This window comes from Lathyrus oleraceus, unplaced genomic scaffold (genome assembly GCF_024323335.1).
Source record: "Lathyrus oleraceus cultivar Zhongwan6 unplaced genomic scaffold, CAAS_Psat_ZW6_1.0 chrUn0004, whole genome shotgun sequence".
Lineage (NCBI taxonomy): Eukaryota > Viridiplantae > Streptophyta > Magnoliopsida > Fabales > Fabaceae > Lathyrus > Lathyrus oleraceus.
Window position 1 is genome coordinate 287,130 of NW_026112395.1, and position 16,881 is coordinate 304,010.

Genomic DNA, 16,881 nt, shown 5'->3' on the forward strand with positions numbered 1-16,881 from the left:
GTGTAATATATACGATTTCAAATATTTTAATCCATTGTGATGTTTGTCAAAAAAATTGTCCATTTGCCAAACAAAACACACAGATTATGTTTTCTATTTAGATTAGAAGAAGTTTTGGGTATGCATCTCCAGAATAAGATAATAGGGTGGTACCGGAGATGCATCTCCGGAATCTCGATATAATTTTTTTATGTTCATGTTTGTCTACAACTTTTATAAATATAGACTCATGTTTTTTATTTCATATAAACATAAAATGCCGCAAATGAAAATAATCTGATATTTCACAAATGTCTCCTTTTCCAGCGCAACACCCAGGCGGAAATTAAAGATCAATGAGTACACCTCTTTTGCAGATATGCAATACGAAGTGCATAATCTTCTACCTTACCGAGAAAATTGAAAAATTGTGAAGTTCGAATATCGTTCACTGTCAATTAACAACGAAGACAAGATTGAATTCAACAACTATGAGATTAAGACAAATGCAAATGTAAGGACTATGTGGAATATATTTTTCCGTTTCGAAACAAAAGTTCTGATCGAGGTGGAAGCGACAATTTCAAGACCGATCAAAGATAATTGTGAAGATGTTGTATCGTCCACCTGAATATTGAAATATAATGTCTGATTGTATGTTAACATCACCTGTAATGTTGATTTTATGTTATGAATGGTCATTTTATTTTGTTAAAATACAACTTTATAGTTTTTTCTTTTATTTTTCTGTCTCAGTATGCTACGGAGATGCATCTACGGACAGATTCAGAAGATACATCTCCAAATCAAAAAAAAGTCACGCTCAATAATTGGGTTAGATCGCGTGTGTTTGGGATGCGTTTGGAGATGCAACTCCGAAATTTAGAAACACTTTTGTATTTTCACGTGGTGCCCTAATAATATATAAGGTGCATTAAGAAATCTCCAATAAATTTTACATCTACTTAGATGCATAGTCCAATCTCTATATTGTTATTTCCACACATTATTGTTCTTGTCAATATTCTTGAGTTTCATGGTTGAATACTAAACCATTTAAAGCTTTATTAAAATTAATTGGCTCTAACTCTGCAGTGGTGACCTTATTAACTAAGTAATCGTCTTATGTGATTACTAGATTAGGAAACACATCATAACTCCTAATTGATTGAGTTATAGTCCTATTTGATCTTAAACTTTTTTCAGGAACCTCAGTGTTTCAGTTGGTCTTCTTTTAATACAACAACTTTTATATCATTTCATACATATCTTCATTGTTAGAACTTCTGCTTACCGTGACTAGTTTCTAGTTCCAACTTTTCTTTTCATCAAATATCACATCTCTCAGTGATTACAAGTTTGTTTTATTTTAAAGCATATAATTTGTATTTTGACAGTTACATGATCAAATTTCTCTATTTTGACAGAACTTCAATAAAACCATAAACATGTTGTACAATCATAAATAACTCAGTCCATCGAGTCCTTCCATTAGCTTCCTCTTCGCCTAATCGTTTTTTTCGGTCGCTGATTGGTGTATCCAGTTTGCTCTCCATATGATAGGTGACGATAGGAGCCGTTCTGTTTTCCACCCTAATGACTTGACCTGTACCAAACAGACTCAGTTTCGATAAACTCTTCAAAAGAATCTTACAATAACCGAGTTATTTAGACGATGCCTTAGTTTTCCATCCATATTCAAATATGTACCTTCTGAATAAATACTTCATACTGATTTTCCATCCATGTTTGGCTGTCTGAATGCAAAGATTTGCTTTTATAAGCATTATTTGCAAGGACAAGAGCGTGAATAAAGGACTTTAGGATATCAGCGCCATTTGAATCTTTATGAACAATAACGTTAACGATTCCTTTCTTTTCCACTAGTAAGTACTTGGCTAAATACAGCATCGAGAAAACGAAATAAGGTTTTAAGACTTAAAGTAAGAAGCGGAAAGCAAGTAGTTGAATTTTTTTTGAGAAATTAACCTTTTGTGTAGTAAGATGCTACCGAAAGCAAATGCTCCTTACTGTACAAAGAGAGTTTTCTAAGTAAGCTTTATGAATGGCATTTCAAAGAAGAAATTTGTTATCTATGATGAGGGCACGGACTAAATTTTAGAAACTCACATTTCCATTTCATCGAATGAAGAAATCCTTGTGCCTAAACGTACTTTTGTATCCAATGAATTAGCCTTCTTTGAATGCCATGGAGTTAGTTGTATCGGTAAAACATGCTCCAGTGAAGAGACCTGTTTAGGGGAGAGAACTGGCAAAAAGTTTAGAAGCAGGCATTAATATAGAGAGAAACAATGAGAACAGAATAAGCTAGTTTCTAAATTGGAAATAACATTCTCTTTCACAGGGTGCTAACTCTAACATCAAAGATAAGTCGTAAAAATGGAAACAGATAATACCTTGGCCAGTCTCGGTGAAATGGTGCAAAAGAATAGAGCTTCTTTCAGGGTTTAGTGAGTTCAGTGCCAAGCATCGAACAGCTCGGTAGTTTGCTACATTGAAACAAGCTTTTAATATATAGCCTCATTTTCTTTTAATGTTCTTCACAATTCCAAAACTCGAAAGAATGCATAAAAACAAATTACAATTTGAAAACATACCATACATATGAAACATGGTCAGAGACAAAAAAGAAAACCAAATTGCTAGTGGGTGTCCAATAGTAATGCGAGCAACAAGCATTCCCAGTGCCATGCCAACCATCGTAGCCACAGTGTCTTGACTTCCTTCCTATTGATGTATGTTCACAAATCAAAATATCTCTATTTTTAATGCCCTACTAAATAAAAGACTTAATGATAATCTAAACAGTTAATATTAATACAATTTATACCTTAGCAGATATATCTGCAGCATTATCCTGAAGAGCAAAATGTTGAGTCAAAGCTGCTCTAGTGGCTCCACTCGCAACTCCGGCTAGTTCAAAATCATGATTTAAGAAGCAAAATATTAATTTAAAAAAAATTCAAATACGATATCAATCGGGAAATAAAAGAAGAAAAAGAGTATCCTGATTTTGGATAATTCCAAGCATATATTTCTGTTTAACAGCTTTAATTCTTAGGAAATGGTTTAGTCTATAATGTAACATCAACTTATCTTACAAAATTACTGACATGGAAACTAAAGAGAAGTAAAAAATTACAGAAACTAACTAATAAATTATGTTACAGATCTATTTTTGAAGTTAAAGAAATGTTGGAACTTACTGAAAGATCTTGATATGCTTCCTAAGCAAACAATAAAAACAAAAGCTGATGGAAACAATGGTGAAATGAGGTCCATTAGCATACCTGCAATCGGTTCATACAACTTAACAGATTGATATGAGATACAAAGATTGCAATGTAGACGATCAAATATAACAATGTAGCATCAATAAAAGATATATTGAAGCCTTCCGGCATCATTCTCCCCTTACGACCAAATAGTGTTATGTTGTTTGGTCGAAAGGGGAGAATGATGCACATGTAGGCCTCAAGATTCATTTCCAATCTCAGTCCTTGAATTGATATACTATGAAACTAACATTCAATCGGTTAAACTATTATTGGCCTATGCCTATACATCACAGGAAAATTTTCATAAAGAACATGGTTACACAAATCTCTTCTATAAAAAGACGAAGTGTCAAATAATCTACCAAGATCGTTCATGAGATCTGCAACCAGACGCCACATTTTTGCATTGCTATCAAGATTTGATCCCTGCAGCATATACAATAAATAGAAATATAGTTAATAAATCATGCTTTCAGAATCATTTGAGTGGAGATTGAACCCGCATAGAGTTATTGCTGCATATTTCATTTCAAAATTAATAAGAACTATAATTTCATTTGAGATACAGACCTGGTAGAACGTGAATAAGATTCCTCCAACCATGCCAGTTAGATCTCTCAAAAACCACTGGAAATAGTTTCAACATTCAATACCAACACAATGCAGCCTAAGAAACACTAAAAGCAACTTACCAAAATAAAACCAAAAAAGACAAACAGCCCCAAGCCCGACACCATGCAAACACCAGACATGATACTCAACGTTGGGACATTAATAATAATTTTAAAAAAAAAGACACATGAACACTTTCAAATAACTTTTTTCTAAAACAAAAACAAAATCCAAACAATTTTGTTTTCTTCGAATTTCAAACAAGACCATAATACCACCAATCCCTTATTTTACCCAAATTTCTTTATCCTTCCAAATCCAAACCCACACAAGCCATGTTTCTCAGTCTCATAAACCATAAACTCTCTTTTTCTTCTTCTTCTTATTGCTTCTTCTATCTTCAACCTTCAATTTCACCCAACACTCACACTAAACCCTCTTTCCACATTCACTCACACAAAACCCCACTTTCTCTAACTACAACTCCAAATTATTCAACTACCCCCATTTTTCTCCCATATTTTGAGCTACACGAACAAGAGCAAAACATACAAGAACAAAATGAACAATCCCATCACCCAGATGATCCAATCTACAAATTCTTCAAAACCCGCACTACGGTTCCATCTCAAAACCCTGGAAAAGAAGGGAAATTGTCCCTTCAGAGAAATCGTCGTACAACGTGGCACCTTGCTTCAGAAGAATTTGACGACGAAGAAGAAGAAGTAGAAGAAGAAGAAATCCCTTTGTTGGTTGAAGACAATCAAGAAACGGGGTCTCAAAAGAAGGAATCATCACTGCCTCAAGGCGTTGTTGGGGAAATTCTTCATCTTGCAAAGAATTTGCCACAGAATTTGACTCTAGAGGAAGCTTTGGGAGAGTATGAAAAAAGGGTCAATGAGAAAGAGTGTGTAGAGGTTTTGGAAACACTTGGGAAAGAACACCTTATGGTGTGTTGTTTGTATTTCTTTCAGTGGATGAGGTCACAGGAACCATCGCTTGTTACACCAAGGGTTTTTACTGTGTTGTTCCCTTTGTTGGGAAGAGCAAAGATGGGTGATAAGTTGATGGTTTTGTTCAGAAACTTGCCCTCTGGCAAGGAATTCAGAAATGTTCGTGTTTATAATGCTGCAATTTCAGGCCTTCTCTCTGATGGCAGGTAGCTACACATTTATTCACATTCCATCATTTCTATATTACTGGTATAGCATCTGTGTAGGTGTCTTATTGCAGGTCGTTTCAACTTTTTTGGAGGTACTATGTAGGTTAACCATAGTATAAATGTGGCAAATTAAATAGAGGCCGTATTTGATCACACTTCATTGTGACAAATGTTTGTATGAGGCTCTATTTAACCACGGTTTAACTGTGACAAATTTTGATTCTGTGTCCTAAAAGACGATCCTGAGTTATTGTATAGTATCTATGTGTTACTTGGTATAGTATCTATGTGTTATTCCATGATTGTTATTGTATCTGTTCATACCAATCTAGTTTTTCCATTGTAGCACTATGGTAGTCTTTTATACCTTAGAATACTGCATAACATAAGAGTTTGATGTTGATGCGTTCGTGGTTGTGTTTATTAGATATGAAGATGCTTGGAAGGTTTATGAGTCGATGGAAACAGATAATGTTCTTCCTGATCATGTTACGTGCTCTATTATGATTATTGTTATGAGAAAACTTGGCCATTGTGCAAAAGATGCATGGCAGTTTTTCGAGAAAATGAACAAAAAAGGAGTCCGATTGGGCGTAGAAGTCCTCGGTGCACTGATAAAGTCATTTTGTGTGGAGGGTCTGCTGAGTGAAGCTCTCATCATTCAATCTGAAATGGAGAAGAAAGGGGTTTCTTCCAATGCAATTGTGTACAACACTCTGATGGATGGATATTGTAAATCCAACCGCGTAAAAGAAGCCGAAGGGCTTTTTGTCGAGATGAAAGCTAAAGGGATTAAACCAACCGCTGTTACCTTCAACATTCTAATGCATGCATACAGCCGAAGAGTGCAACCTAAGATTGTAGAGAATCTGCTTTCAGAAATGCAGGATTTTGGCTTGAAGCCAAATGCCAATTCATATACTTGTCTAATCAGCGCATATGGGAGGCAGAAAAATATGAGCGACATGGCTTATGATGTATTCTTGAAGATGAAGAAAGTCGGTATAAAACCCACTTCACATTCCTATACAGCAGTGATCCATGCTTATTCAGCTAGTGGCTGGTACGAAAAAGCTTATGCTGCATTTGAAAACATGATCAGAGAAGGTACCAGACCTTCAATAGAAACCTACACTACTTTACTAGATGCGTTCAGACAAGCTGGTGACACCGAAACATTGATGAAAATATGGAAGCTGATGATGAGGGAGAAAGTTAAAGGAACACAGGTTACATTCAACATTCTTGTTGATGGTTTTGCCAAACAAGGTCTCTTCATGGAAGCAAGAGATGTGATCTTTGAATTCGGGAAGATCGGATTGCAACCAACAGTGATGACCTATAATATGCTGATGAATGCATATGCACGAGGAGGGTTAGACTCGAAGCTGCCGCAGTTGTTGAAAGAAATGGAAGCTCTTAAATTAAGACCAGATTCGATAACATATTCAACCATGTTATACGCCTTTGTCCGTGTTCGAGACTATAAGCGGGCATTTTTTTATCACAAGCAGATGATCAAGAATGGGCAGGTGATGGATATCAATTCTTACCGGAAGCTACGGGATATTCTCGATGTCAAAGCCGCAGACAAGAATAAGAGTGATAAGGTAGCCTTGTATGGTGCAATTAACAAAAAGATGGGCATTATGAAAAATAAGAGGAAAAAAGATGAGTTTTGGAAGTACAAGACGAGACATGTAAAAAAACCTTAGTTCTGATGTTGATGTATAGTAGAAGTTAATGGTGCAATGCCTTGTAAGTTCAATTTTGATCCAATTAAGTTTCTTCATTTTAACTTTGAACAATGTGTCATCATATGATAATTATATTAGTCAATTTGTATTCCAAAAGTATATTAAGTGTATGGTTAATGAAGTTTAAAGTCTTGGTTAATAGTGATCGAAGAAATTGAGATTGAAGGAATAAAAGAAGAATAGTTGGATTATTTGTAACACAAGTAGTAGCTATTAACAGTGTCCAGATCCTCTCCATTTTTCCTCTCTATTACTATAGTTTTGAAGATGTACATTCTATAAATTATTTTGACCAGTCGATGTGTAAAATCGAAAGAAGTCTATGATGAAGTAAGAATGATTGGGTGGAAGTCGAGTAGTAGCCTGGGCTAGAACACGAATTCGCCTAAGGGATACTTGAGATATAATCCGGCCTAACGAAATCATAGTATTGCCGGGTTGAGAGTCCTGATGGGCCGAAGTGGAGAGTCTCGTGTCGTCGAGTATGGAATCCGAATAAGCCGAGATAATAGTCGGACGAAGGGCCACCATCTGAAAACGCTCTCCAAAAATGAAAGGTCATAACGACACCATAATGAAGCAGATGTTACAAGCCATTAAGAAGTGAAATTAAATGATAAAGCGATGGCGATTTTCTAGGCTTTGAATGCAGAAAGGAAGAGAAAAGGGTTCTTCATGATTGTTGAGGGTGAGAAATGAGCCTATATAAGGGACATCAAGAAATGGGGAAAGACAAACAATAACTACCCGAAAAAACATTTACAGACACTTAACCAACCATTTGAGGCTCTCCTTGACTAGCATGGGAGAAGTCAACCTTTTAGTGTTTTTAGCAAGAAAGTTTGGCGCCCACCGTGTGGTCTTGGTAAATTTTTCCAGGCCACACAAAAAATCATCATCAAAATCGCTAATAGCCCAGCTGTGCGATGTCCGAATCATCTCCTAGCCGAAGTGATCCACCTCCACCACCAGCTTTAACCCAATTATTCGTAGTGGTGGATGCTTTCCATCAATAAAATGAAACATTGCAAGATAGCGTCCACATTTTGCAAACACATAGTCAACAGGACGGGGATGCAGAGGAGAAGCTTCATAAAGAACTAATAGGTTTTATGTTGTTCTACAAATCAAACAGCCTGAAAAGAAAACTGAATCTAATAAAAAAGACATATTAATGAACAACAGAGTGAAGGGAGATCCTCGCCTGCAACGGTGGTTCTGGCAGAGAGAGGGGACTGAAGAAGGGCCGTCAATGGTGGGTGCGAAGGGCGAAACGGAGCCGGTAACGGGCTGCTCCTTCCATGAAATGATATCAAAATTCATCAAACCAGATGATTATACTTTTAATATATTGGTTGATGCTCTTTGTAAGGAAGGAAAAGTGAAAGAAGCTAAGAAACTGTTAGCCGTGATGATGAAAGAAGGTGTGACACCTGATGTTGTTACATATAATTCATTAATGGATGGTCATTTCCTACTTAATGAAGTGAACAAGGCCATGAATATATTCTATACTTTGGCTCGAAGGGGAGTGGCTCTTGATGTTCATTCTTATAGTACAATGATCAATGGACTATCTAAGAGTAAAATGGTGGATGAGGCCATCAATCTCTTCAAAGAAATGAGTTGCAACAATATTATTCCTAATTTGATGACTTACAATGCCCTTATTGATGGTTTGTGCAAATCAGGGAGAATCTCCTCTGCTTGGGAGCTTGTTCTTGAGATGCACGATAATGGTCAACCAGCCGATATAGTCACTTACAGTTCTATAATATACGCTTTATGCAAAAACCATCATGTTGACAAAGCTATTGCATTAGTCAAGAAAATTAAAGACCAAGGCATACAACCAAGTATGTTCACATACAATATACTTCTAGATGGATTATGCAAAGAAGGACAACTTAAGAATGCACAAGATGTTTTTAGGGATCTTTTGATTAAGGGTTATAGTCTAGATGTCCGAACGTATAGTATTATGATCAATGGACTTTCTAGAGAGGGCTTGTTTGATGAAGCAGAGGCCTTGTTGTCCAAAATGGATGACAATGGTATCATTCCTAATGCTATAACTTATGAAACTATAATCCGTGCGCTCTTTTATAAAGATGAGAATGCAAAGGCAGAGAAACTTCTTCGCGAAATGATTACTAGAGGTCTACTTGAAGAGTAACTCTAGGTAAGATAATTTCGCACTATTTAATTGGTTATATTGCAGACAATTATGTAATTATTATGATTTAATTATTTATTTTGTCTATAGTTACACAAAAGAAGGTGGAAAACAAAGACATGATGGAAACTTTGAAGTTTATATATACAATGTGAATTATATAGTAATATAACCACCAATTTAATAATTAACCACTGTAATTGTTGTTTGCATTAACTTCCCTTTGGCAAGGTCCATTTGTGGATCCAATTCTTCAATTATATTTGTCTGCAAATCCAAGAGTTCTAGTTGGTTGTTGATGTCTGTGTCAATATCTGAAGTGCCTTTGAGCTGATTATTTTTCAGCACCCTATGACTTATGTTGACTTGATTACTAATATAATGAATTTGAATCTATTTTTTTTTACCTTAAGAGCAAAAAAGAAATTTAAATCTATTTTTTACCTTTATGATGGATTCACTAATAAAAGTTCTTTGCAACATACTCAAATTTGGAAATTGTTTTCTGTACTTCTTTCAGGTTCCTTACGGTCTCTGCATGATCTAAATCATTATTTATTTTCTCGTGGTGGAGAAAAAAATTCACTTTTGATTCACTTCTCTCCTTATTTGGATGTGAGATCTTCATCTTCCAAATCATACCCAAAATCATCAGGATGAGGATCCAGTCAAAGTCTATTTTCTGGCACTATATGTTTCTTTGTACTCAATTGTACTGCTGCTCCGTGGCAAATCAAACAAACGACCAACATCATTCCAGGATATTTGAACTGCAGGATCAGTTGAATGGTCATCAGTATTTAGTTCTGATTGATTAGTATGCACTAATGATGATGCTGTTGGATTTGTATTCATGTCTCTTTCGAATTTTGCTTTATTCATGCGATGCAAGAGCTTTTGTCAATGAAGGTTCAGACACACAAGCTTATCAGAAATGATATACTCTTTGTTTTCTATTATTTATTTGTTTCTTCCATCAATTCTATCACATTCCATGAAATTATGAAATCTGTATTTTACTTCAGAATATTTTCTATCCCTAAATATAAGCAATGTGAAAAATATCTAGTTAAAGTCAATTTACTATACACTAAATATGCAGGGCCTGAAGCTAGCTTTAGACAGCATCAAGTGATCGATAATGCAGCTTTGTTAAATAACAGTTATAATGGTGCTAAAGCGTAGCAGAATTTGAACAATCGCTCCTGTTCTGTGATATTATTTAGTACAAAGTGCTGTCAAATAGTGACTATGTCGATGCTATAGCCTATAGCATTGTAGCGTAAGTTTGAATAAACCGTTATTTCCTGGATGGGTGAAATAGAAATACTGATAATGAAAAGAAATGGACTAACTTACCTATGATGGCATGTGGTTTGTTACTGGGACTTTAGGTGTTGAAATTATAGTATTTGTTGTCCTGTGATAGAAAAAAATAGTAATGGAGAATGTAATGTGATAGCAATAAACTTATGTTATCTTGTCAAGGACATACATTTTTATGTGAATTGATTTATTCTTAAAGATCTTCATAAGTTGGTGTCAAAGGGGTGGAAATGCCATCGGAAACATGAAATACTGTATTTTGACTTGGAACTTTCTGTCTTGAAGTTTATTGTCATTGGCTTACCTAAAGATCTATCATTGGCATGGATTCCATTAGGGCTTTTTACTCTTAATATCAACATTCTAGTTCTATTTTCCGGTAACATTTTATGCTGTTATGTATTTACTTTGAGAAATGTGGTAAGATGTAGTTTGCATACCAAATAATACAATAATAATTTTTCTTTTATTTTGTTAAAATACAACTTTATAGTTTTTTCTTTTATTTTTCTGTCTCAGTATGCTACGGAGATGCATCTACGGACAGATTCAGAAGATACATCTCCAAATCAAAAAAAAGTCACGCTCAATAATTGGGTTAGATCGCGTGTGTTTGGGATGCGTTTGGAGATGCAACTCCGAAATTTAGAAACACTTTTGTATTTTCACGTGGTGCCCTAATAATATATAAGGTGCATTAAGAAATCTCCAATAAATTTTACATCTACTTAGATGCATAGTCCAATCTCTATATTGTTATTTCCACACATTATTGTTCTTGTCAATATTCTTGAGTTTCATGGTTGAATACTAAACCATTTAAAGCTTTATTAAAATTAATTGGCTCTAACTCTGCAGTGGTGACCTTATTAACTAAGTAATCGTCTTATGTGATTACTAGATTAGGAAACACATCATAACTCCTAATTGATTGAGTTATAGTCCTATTTGATCTTAAACTTTTTTCAGGAACCTCAGTGTTTCAGTTGGTCTTCTTTTAATACAACAACTTTTATATCATTTCATACATATCTTCATTGTTAGAACTTCTGCTTACCGTGACTAGTTTCTAGTTCCAACTTTTCTTTTCATCAAATATCACATCTCTCAGTGATTACAAGTTTGTTTTATTTTAAAGCATATAATTTGTATTTTGACAGTTACATGATCAAATTTCTCTATTTTGACAGAACTTCAATAAAACCATAAACATGTTGTACAATCATAAATAACTCAGTCCATCGAGTCCTTCCATTAGCTTCCTCTTCGCCTAATCGTTTTTTTCGGTCGCTGATTGGTGTATCCAGTTTGCTCTCCATATGATAGGTGACGATAGGAGCCGTTCTGTTTTCCACCCTAATGACTTGACCTGTACCAAACAGACTCAGTTTCGATAAACTCTTCAAAAGAATCTTACAATAACCGAGTTATTTAGACGATGCCTTAGTTTTCCATCCATATTCAAATATGTACCTTCTGAATAAATACTTCATACTGATTTTCCATCCATGTTTGGCTGTCTGAATGCAAAGATTTGCTTTTATAAGCATTATTTGCAAGGACAAGAGCGTGAATAAAGGACTTTAGGATATCAGCGCCATTTGAATCTTTATGAACAATAACGTTAACGATTCCTTTCTTTTCCACTAGTAAGTACTTGGCTAAATACAGCATCGAGAAAACGAAATAAGGTTTTAAGACTTAAAGTAAGAAGCGGAAAGCAAGTAGTTGAATTTTTTTTGAGAAATTAACCTTTTGTGTAGTAAGATGCTACCGAAAGCAAATGCTCCTTACTGTACAAAGAGAGTTTTCTAAGTAAGCTTTATGAATGGCATTTCAAAGAAGAAATTTGTTATCTATGATGAGGGCACGGACTAAATTTTAGAAACTCACATTTCCATTTCATCGAATGAAGAAATCCTTGTGCCTAAACGTACTTTTGTATCCAATGAATTAGCCTTCTTTGAATGCCATGGAGTTAGTTGTATCGGTAAAACATGCTCCAGTGAAGAGACCTGTTTAGGGGAGAGAACTGGCAAAAAGTTTAGAAGCAGGCATTAATATAGAGAGAAACAATGAGAACAGAATAAGCTAGTTTCTAAATTGGAAATAACATTCTCTTTCACAGGGTGCTAACTCTAACATCAAAGATAAGTCGTAAAAATGGAAACAGATAATACCTTGGCCAGTCTCGGTGAAATGGTGCAAAAGAATAGAGCTTCTTTCAGGGTTTAGTGAGTTCAGTGCCAAGCATCGAACAGCTCGGTAGTTTGCTACATTGAAACAAGCTTTTAATATATAGCCTCATTTTCTTTTAATGTTCTTCACAATTCCAAAACTCGAAAGAATGCATAAAAACAAATTACAATTTGAAAACATACCATACATATGAAACATGGTCAGAGACAAAAAAGAAAACCAAATTGCTAGTGGGTGTCCAATAGTAATGCGAGCAACAAGCATTCCCAGTGCCATGCCAACCATCGTAGCCACAGTGTCTTGACTTCCTTCCTATTGATGTATGTTCACAAATCAAAATATCTCTATTTTTAATGCCCTACTAAATAAAAGACTTAATGATAATCTAAACAGTTAATATTAATACAATTTATACCTTAGCAGATATATCTGCAGCATTATCCTGAAGAGCAAAATGTTGAGTCAAAGCTGCTCTAGTGGCTCCACTCGCAACTCCGGCTAGTTCAAAATCATGATTTAAGAAGCAAAATATTAATTTAAAAAAAATTCAAATACGATATCAATCGGGAAATAAAAGAAGAAAAAGAGTATCCTGATTTTGGATAATTCCAAGCATATATTTCTGTTTAACAGCTTTAATTCTTAGGAAATGGTTTAGTCTATAATGTAACATCAACTTATCTTACAAAATTACTGACATGGAAACTAAAGAGAAGTAAAAAATTACAGAAACTAACTAATAAATTATGTTACAGATCTATTTTTGAAGTTAAAGAAATGTTGGAACTTACTGAAAGATCTTGATATGCTTCCTAAGCAAACAATAAAAACAAAAGCTGATGGAAACAATGGTGAAATGAGGTCCATTAGCATACCTGCAATCGGTTCATACAACTTAACAGATTGATATGAGATACAAAGATTGCAATGTAGACGATCAAATATAACAATGTAGCATCAATAAAAGATATATTGAAGCCTTCCGGCATCATTCTCCCCTTACGACCAAATAGTGTTATGTTGTTTGGTCGAAAGGGGAGAATGATGCACATGTAGGCCTCAAGATTCATTTCCAATCTCAGTCCTTGAATTGATATACTATGAAACTAACATTCAATCGGTTAAACTATTATTGGCCTATGCCTATACATCACAGGAAAATTTTCATAAAGAACATGGTTACACAAATCTCTTCTATAAAAAGACGAAGTGTCAAATAATCTACCAAGATCGTTCATGAGATCTGCAACCAGACGCCACATTTTTGCATTGCTATCAAGATTTGATCCCTGCAGCATATACAATAAATAGAAATATAGTTAATAAATCATGCTTTCAGAATCATTTGAGTGGAGATTGAACCCGCATAGAGTTATTGCTGCATATTTCATTTCAAAATTAATAAGAACTATAATTTCATTTGAGATACAGACCTGGTAGAACGTGAATAAGATTCCTCCAACCATGCCAGTTAGATCTCTCAAAAACCACTGGAAATAGTTTCAACATTCAATACCAACACAATGCAGCCTAAGAAACACTAAAAGCAACTTACCAAAATAAAACCAAAAAAGACAAACAGCCCCAAGCCCGACACCATGCAAACACCAGACATGATACTCACACGTTGGGACATTAATAATAATTTGAAAAATGAAAGTAACCACATGTGTCGGTTTCTGACACTGACACAGACTCGTGTTGAACACCAGACAAGAGTTTACACAAACAAATTTAAATTGTAAAATCATGATTGAAAAACTGAAATATGTATTTGGAAAGCAGCAAACCAAACATAATATATAACTATCAAGAATTGCATTAGGTTGGCATTGATCTACTTAAAATCTACAATATCAGTAGCTTTCTTGACGAGCTTCACATGTAAGATGGATAGCTTTCAGTGATTATCAATTTGTAACATCATTATCATCGGAGTCTAATTTCCACCAAGAACCTTTGTCATCATTGTAGTCATTATCAATTTCATCATAGATATCTTCAATATCATCATCTCCAGATGCTTCAGCATCTGCATCATCCATGTTGAGTTTCTTTTTATCCACATCTGGATTGTACGTCCACTCCAACCTTTTCAATATATCACGATCTTTCCAATTTTCCATAACCGATACAGCCTCCTTCTTAGCCTTCCCCATCAAAATTTCCTCCCAGGAAAATGCAGTATCGGCAGTCCTTTTCAAGACTCCGTTACTACTAATATCCCCAATAACAACAGTCTTGAGACATCGCAACTTTGCTTCCTTTATCACATCAACAAAATCAGAATCATCTGATACAAGGACCACGCACTCAACCCGCCTGTGATCCATCATATCCACCATATGCTTTTGCAGCGCAACATCTGTAGCTTGCGGCCTATCCAACACGGTTTGAACCCAAAACCCTGCCCGTTTCAGCTCATCAGCCAAACCATACCCAACTTTAGGAGTCAGAACAGCCCTTGCAGCCTTCTTATACTTGTCCATTTTCATAGAATACTTTCCCACCAATTTCACTTTCCTACTCCCTCTAGCAGACTCTATCTGATTCACCCTTTTCGCGTGCTCACGCTCATGCAGCTGCTTGAAATGGTTAACAAGTTTTTCATTAGTATAAAACTTTCTCCCGCAAACACGACAAAGATGAGGCTCATTACGTTTGATCACACCCTTATTCTCCAAACTATACAACAATTGCCTCTCTTTCCGACTCTCCCGAACAACATGAGGGACATGGCTGAAAGTGTGGCTATTCGCATAAGCCACCATATGGCGAACAACCCCGAAGGAAGCTGCAGCTACTCTGAGCTTATTGGCAACTTCATAGGGTGGAATTGAATTGGGTGGTTTGTTATCCAAATCCCAGAAAAGCCCTACTCTACATAGCTTCTCAGAATGACAGTGTCTCAAAGCACCATATGATTCTTTGCGTGTGGCTTCTATTGTGTAGAAGATTCTACGGAATTTGAGGATTGAAACCATAAATAACTAATAGGTTTTATGTTGTTCTACAAATCAAACAGCCTGAAAAGAAAACTGAATCTAATCAAAAAGACATATTAATGAACAACATAGTGAAGGGAGGTCCTCGCCTACAACGGTGGTTCTGGCAGAGAGAGGGGACTGAAGAAGGGCCGTCAATGGCGGGTGCGAAGGGCGGAACGGAGCCGGTAACGGGCTGCTCCTTCCAATATTGAGAATGAGAGAAAACCCTAAACGAAGAGAGTGAGTGAAAGGAAGTGAGAAATTTGGAGTAAGAAACGAACCTCCGCATTTCACGATTAACAACAGAGAATTGCAGTGTTGCGCTCAGTTCAGCATTTATAGTACTTCACTTCCGACTGAGAGATCCCTTTAATGCAGAAGATGTTGTTACGAGACTTCGGGTTCTTCACTACCGACTGAGAAAGTCTCGTTAATCTTTGAGGATGTTGTTAATCAAAAAGCGGTATCATTATATATATATATATATATATATATATATATATATATATATATATATATATATATATAATATATATATATATCAGTATATATATATATATATATATATATATATATATATATATATATATATATATATATATATATATATATATATATATATATACTGATATATATATATATATATATATATATATATATATATATATATATATATATATATATATATATATATATATATATATATATATATATATATATATATATATATATATATATATATATATATATATATATATATATATATATATATATATATATATATATATATATATATATATATATTAAAACTAATATCCAACATATTGAACTAATATCCAACACATATATATATATCAGCATATTAACTAATATATCTAACATATTGAAATATTAACGTATATTAACTAATATCCAACAAATATAAACTAATAACAACAAAAGATTCAAAGATTCATATATTCAGATTTTTAAAAAACATAGAGAAGAAATGTGTAACTTAGAGGAAAAATTAAACAACTTTGAATCTTTGATTTTATTCTCCTTGCAACAGTTTAAATATTTATTAAAAAATTAGAAAATGAATAAAATATATTAAAACTAGGGATTTGATATAATCCAAAAATCAAAAGATTTTTTTTTATAAAATTACCTTTTAAATAAACCTATAGAAGATTTTTTGATGAAAAATATGAGTTTGGTGGTGGAAGAGTGAGGTTAATGACGTAACATTGGGGGGAAATGAAAAAACCAGACAAGTAGAAAGAGAAATAGATGCTGAAGTGGTGGAGGAATGGGGAAATGAAAGTGGTGCATCAAATATATGATTGTATTTGAGGGGGCTCCCCATGCCAGTTGAACGATAATAAATAGTTAGGGTAGCCCC

The 16,881-nt window shown here is 34.6% G+C and overlaps 3 protein-coding genes across 16 annotated transcripts; 1 reads left to right on the forward strand and 2 right to left on the reverse strand.

The window, feature by feature from the left end:
* Positions 1 to 1,282: 1,282 nt before the first annotated feature.
* Positions 1,283 to 15,928, reverse strand: LOC127110566 (protein root UVB sensitive 3). Of its 14 annotated transcripts, none has more exons than XM_051046136.1 (11): positions 15,779 to 15,928; positions 3,849 to 3,905; positions 3,641 to 3,704; positions 3,207 to 3,290; positions 2,831 to 2,913; positions 2,598 to 2,727; positions 2,397 to 2,489; positions 2,110 to 2,248; positions 1,969 to 2,009; positions 1,690 to 1,877; positions 1,283 to 1,585 (listed from the first exon to the last, which is right to left on the reverse strand). In XM_051046136.1, exons 2-11 carry the CDS (start codon positions 3,879 to 3,881, stop codon positions 1,487 to 1,489), a joined length of 954 nt encoding a protein of 317 aa, XP_050902093.1. In that variant the 5' UTR covers positions 3,882 to 3,905; positions 15,779 to 15,928; the 3' UTR covers positions 1,283 to 1,486. The 14 variants fall into 14 exon arrangements, with proteins under 14 accessions (XP_050902093.1, XP_050902091.1, XP_050902102.1 ...); XM_051046134.1 differs by lacking the exon at positions 3,849 to 3,905 and adding an exon at positions 13,944 to 14,000; XM_051046145.1 differs by lacking the exons at positions 3,641 to 3,704; positions 3,849 to 3,905 and adding exons at positions 13,736 to 13,799; positions 13,944 to 14,000.
* On the forward strand, positions 4,127 to 6,948 carry LOC127110563 (pentatricopeptide repeat-containing protein At5g50280, chloroplastic). Its single transcript, XM_051046130.1, has 2 exons — positions 4,127 to 5,049; positions 5,480 to 6,948. Exons 1-2 carry the CDS (start codon positions 4,226 to 4,228, stop codon positions 6,765 to 6,767), a joined length of 2,112 nt encoding a protein of 703 aa, XP_050902087.1. The 5' UTR covers positions 4,127 to 4,225; the 3' UTR covers positions 6,768 to 6,948.
* Positions 14,282 to 15,927, reverse strand: LOC127110565 (uncharacterized). The gene is made up of 2 exons (XM_051046132.1): positions 15,779 to 15,927; positions 14,282 to 15,536 (listed from the first exon to the last, which is right to left on the reverse strand). The coding sequence occupies exon 2, from the start codon at positions 15,492 to 15,494 to the stop codon at positions 14,421 to 14,423; it is 1,074 nt and encodes a 357-aa protein (XP_050902089.1). The 5' UTR covers positions 15,495 to 15,536; positions 15,779 to 15,927; the 3' UTR covers positions 14,282 to 14,420.
* Positions 15,929 to 16,881: the final 953 nt, after the last annotated feature.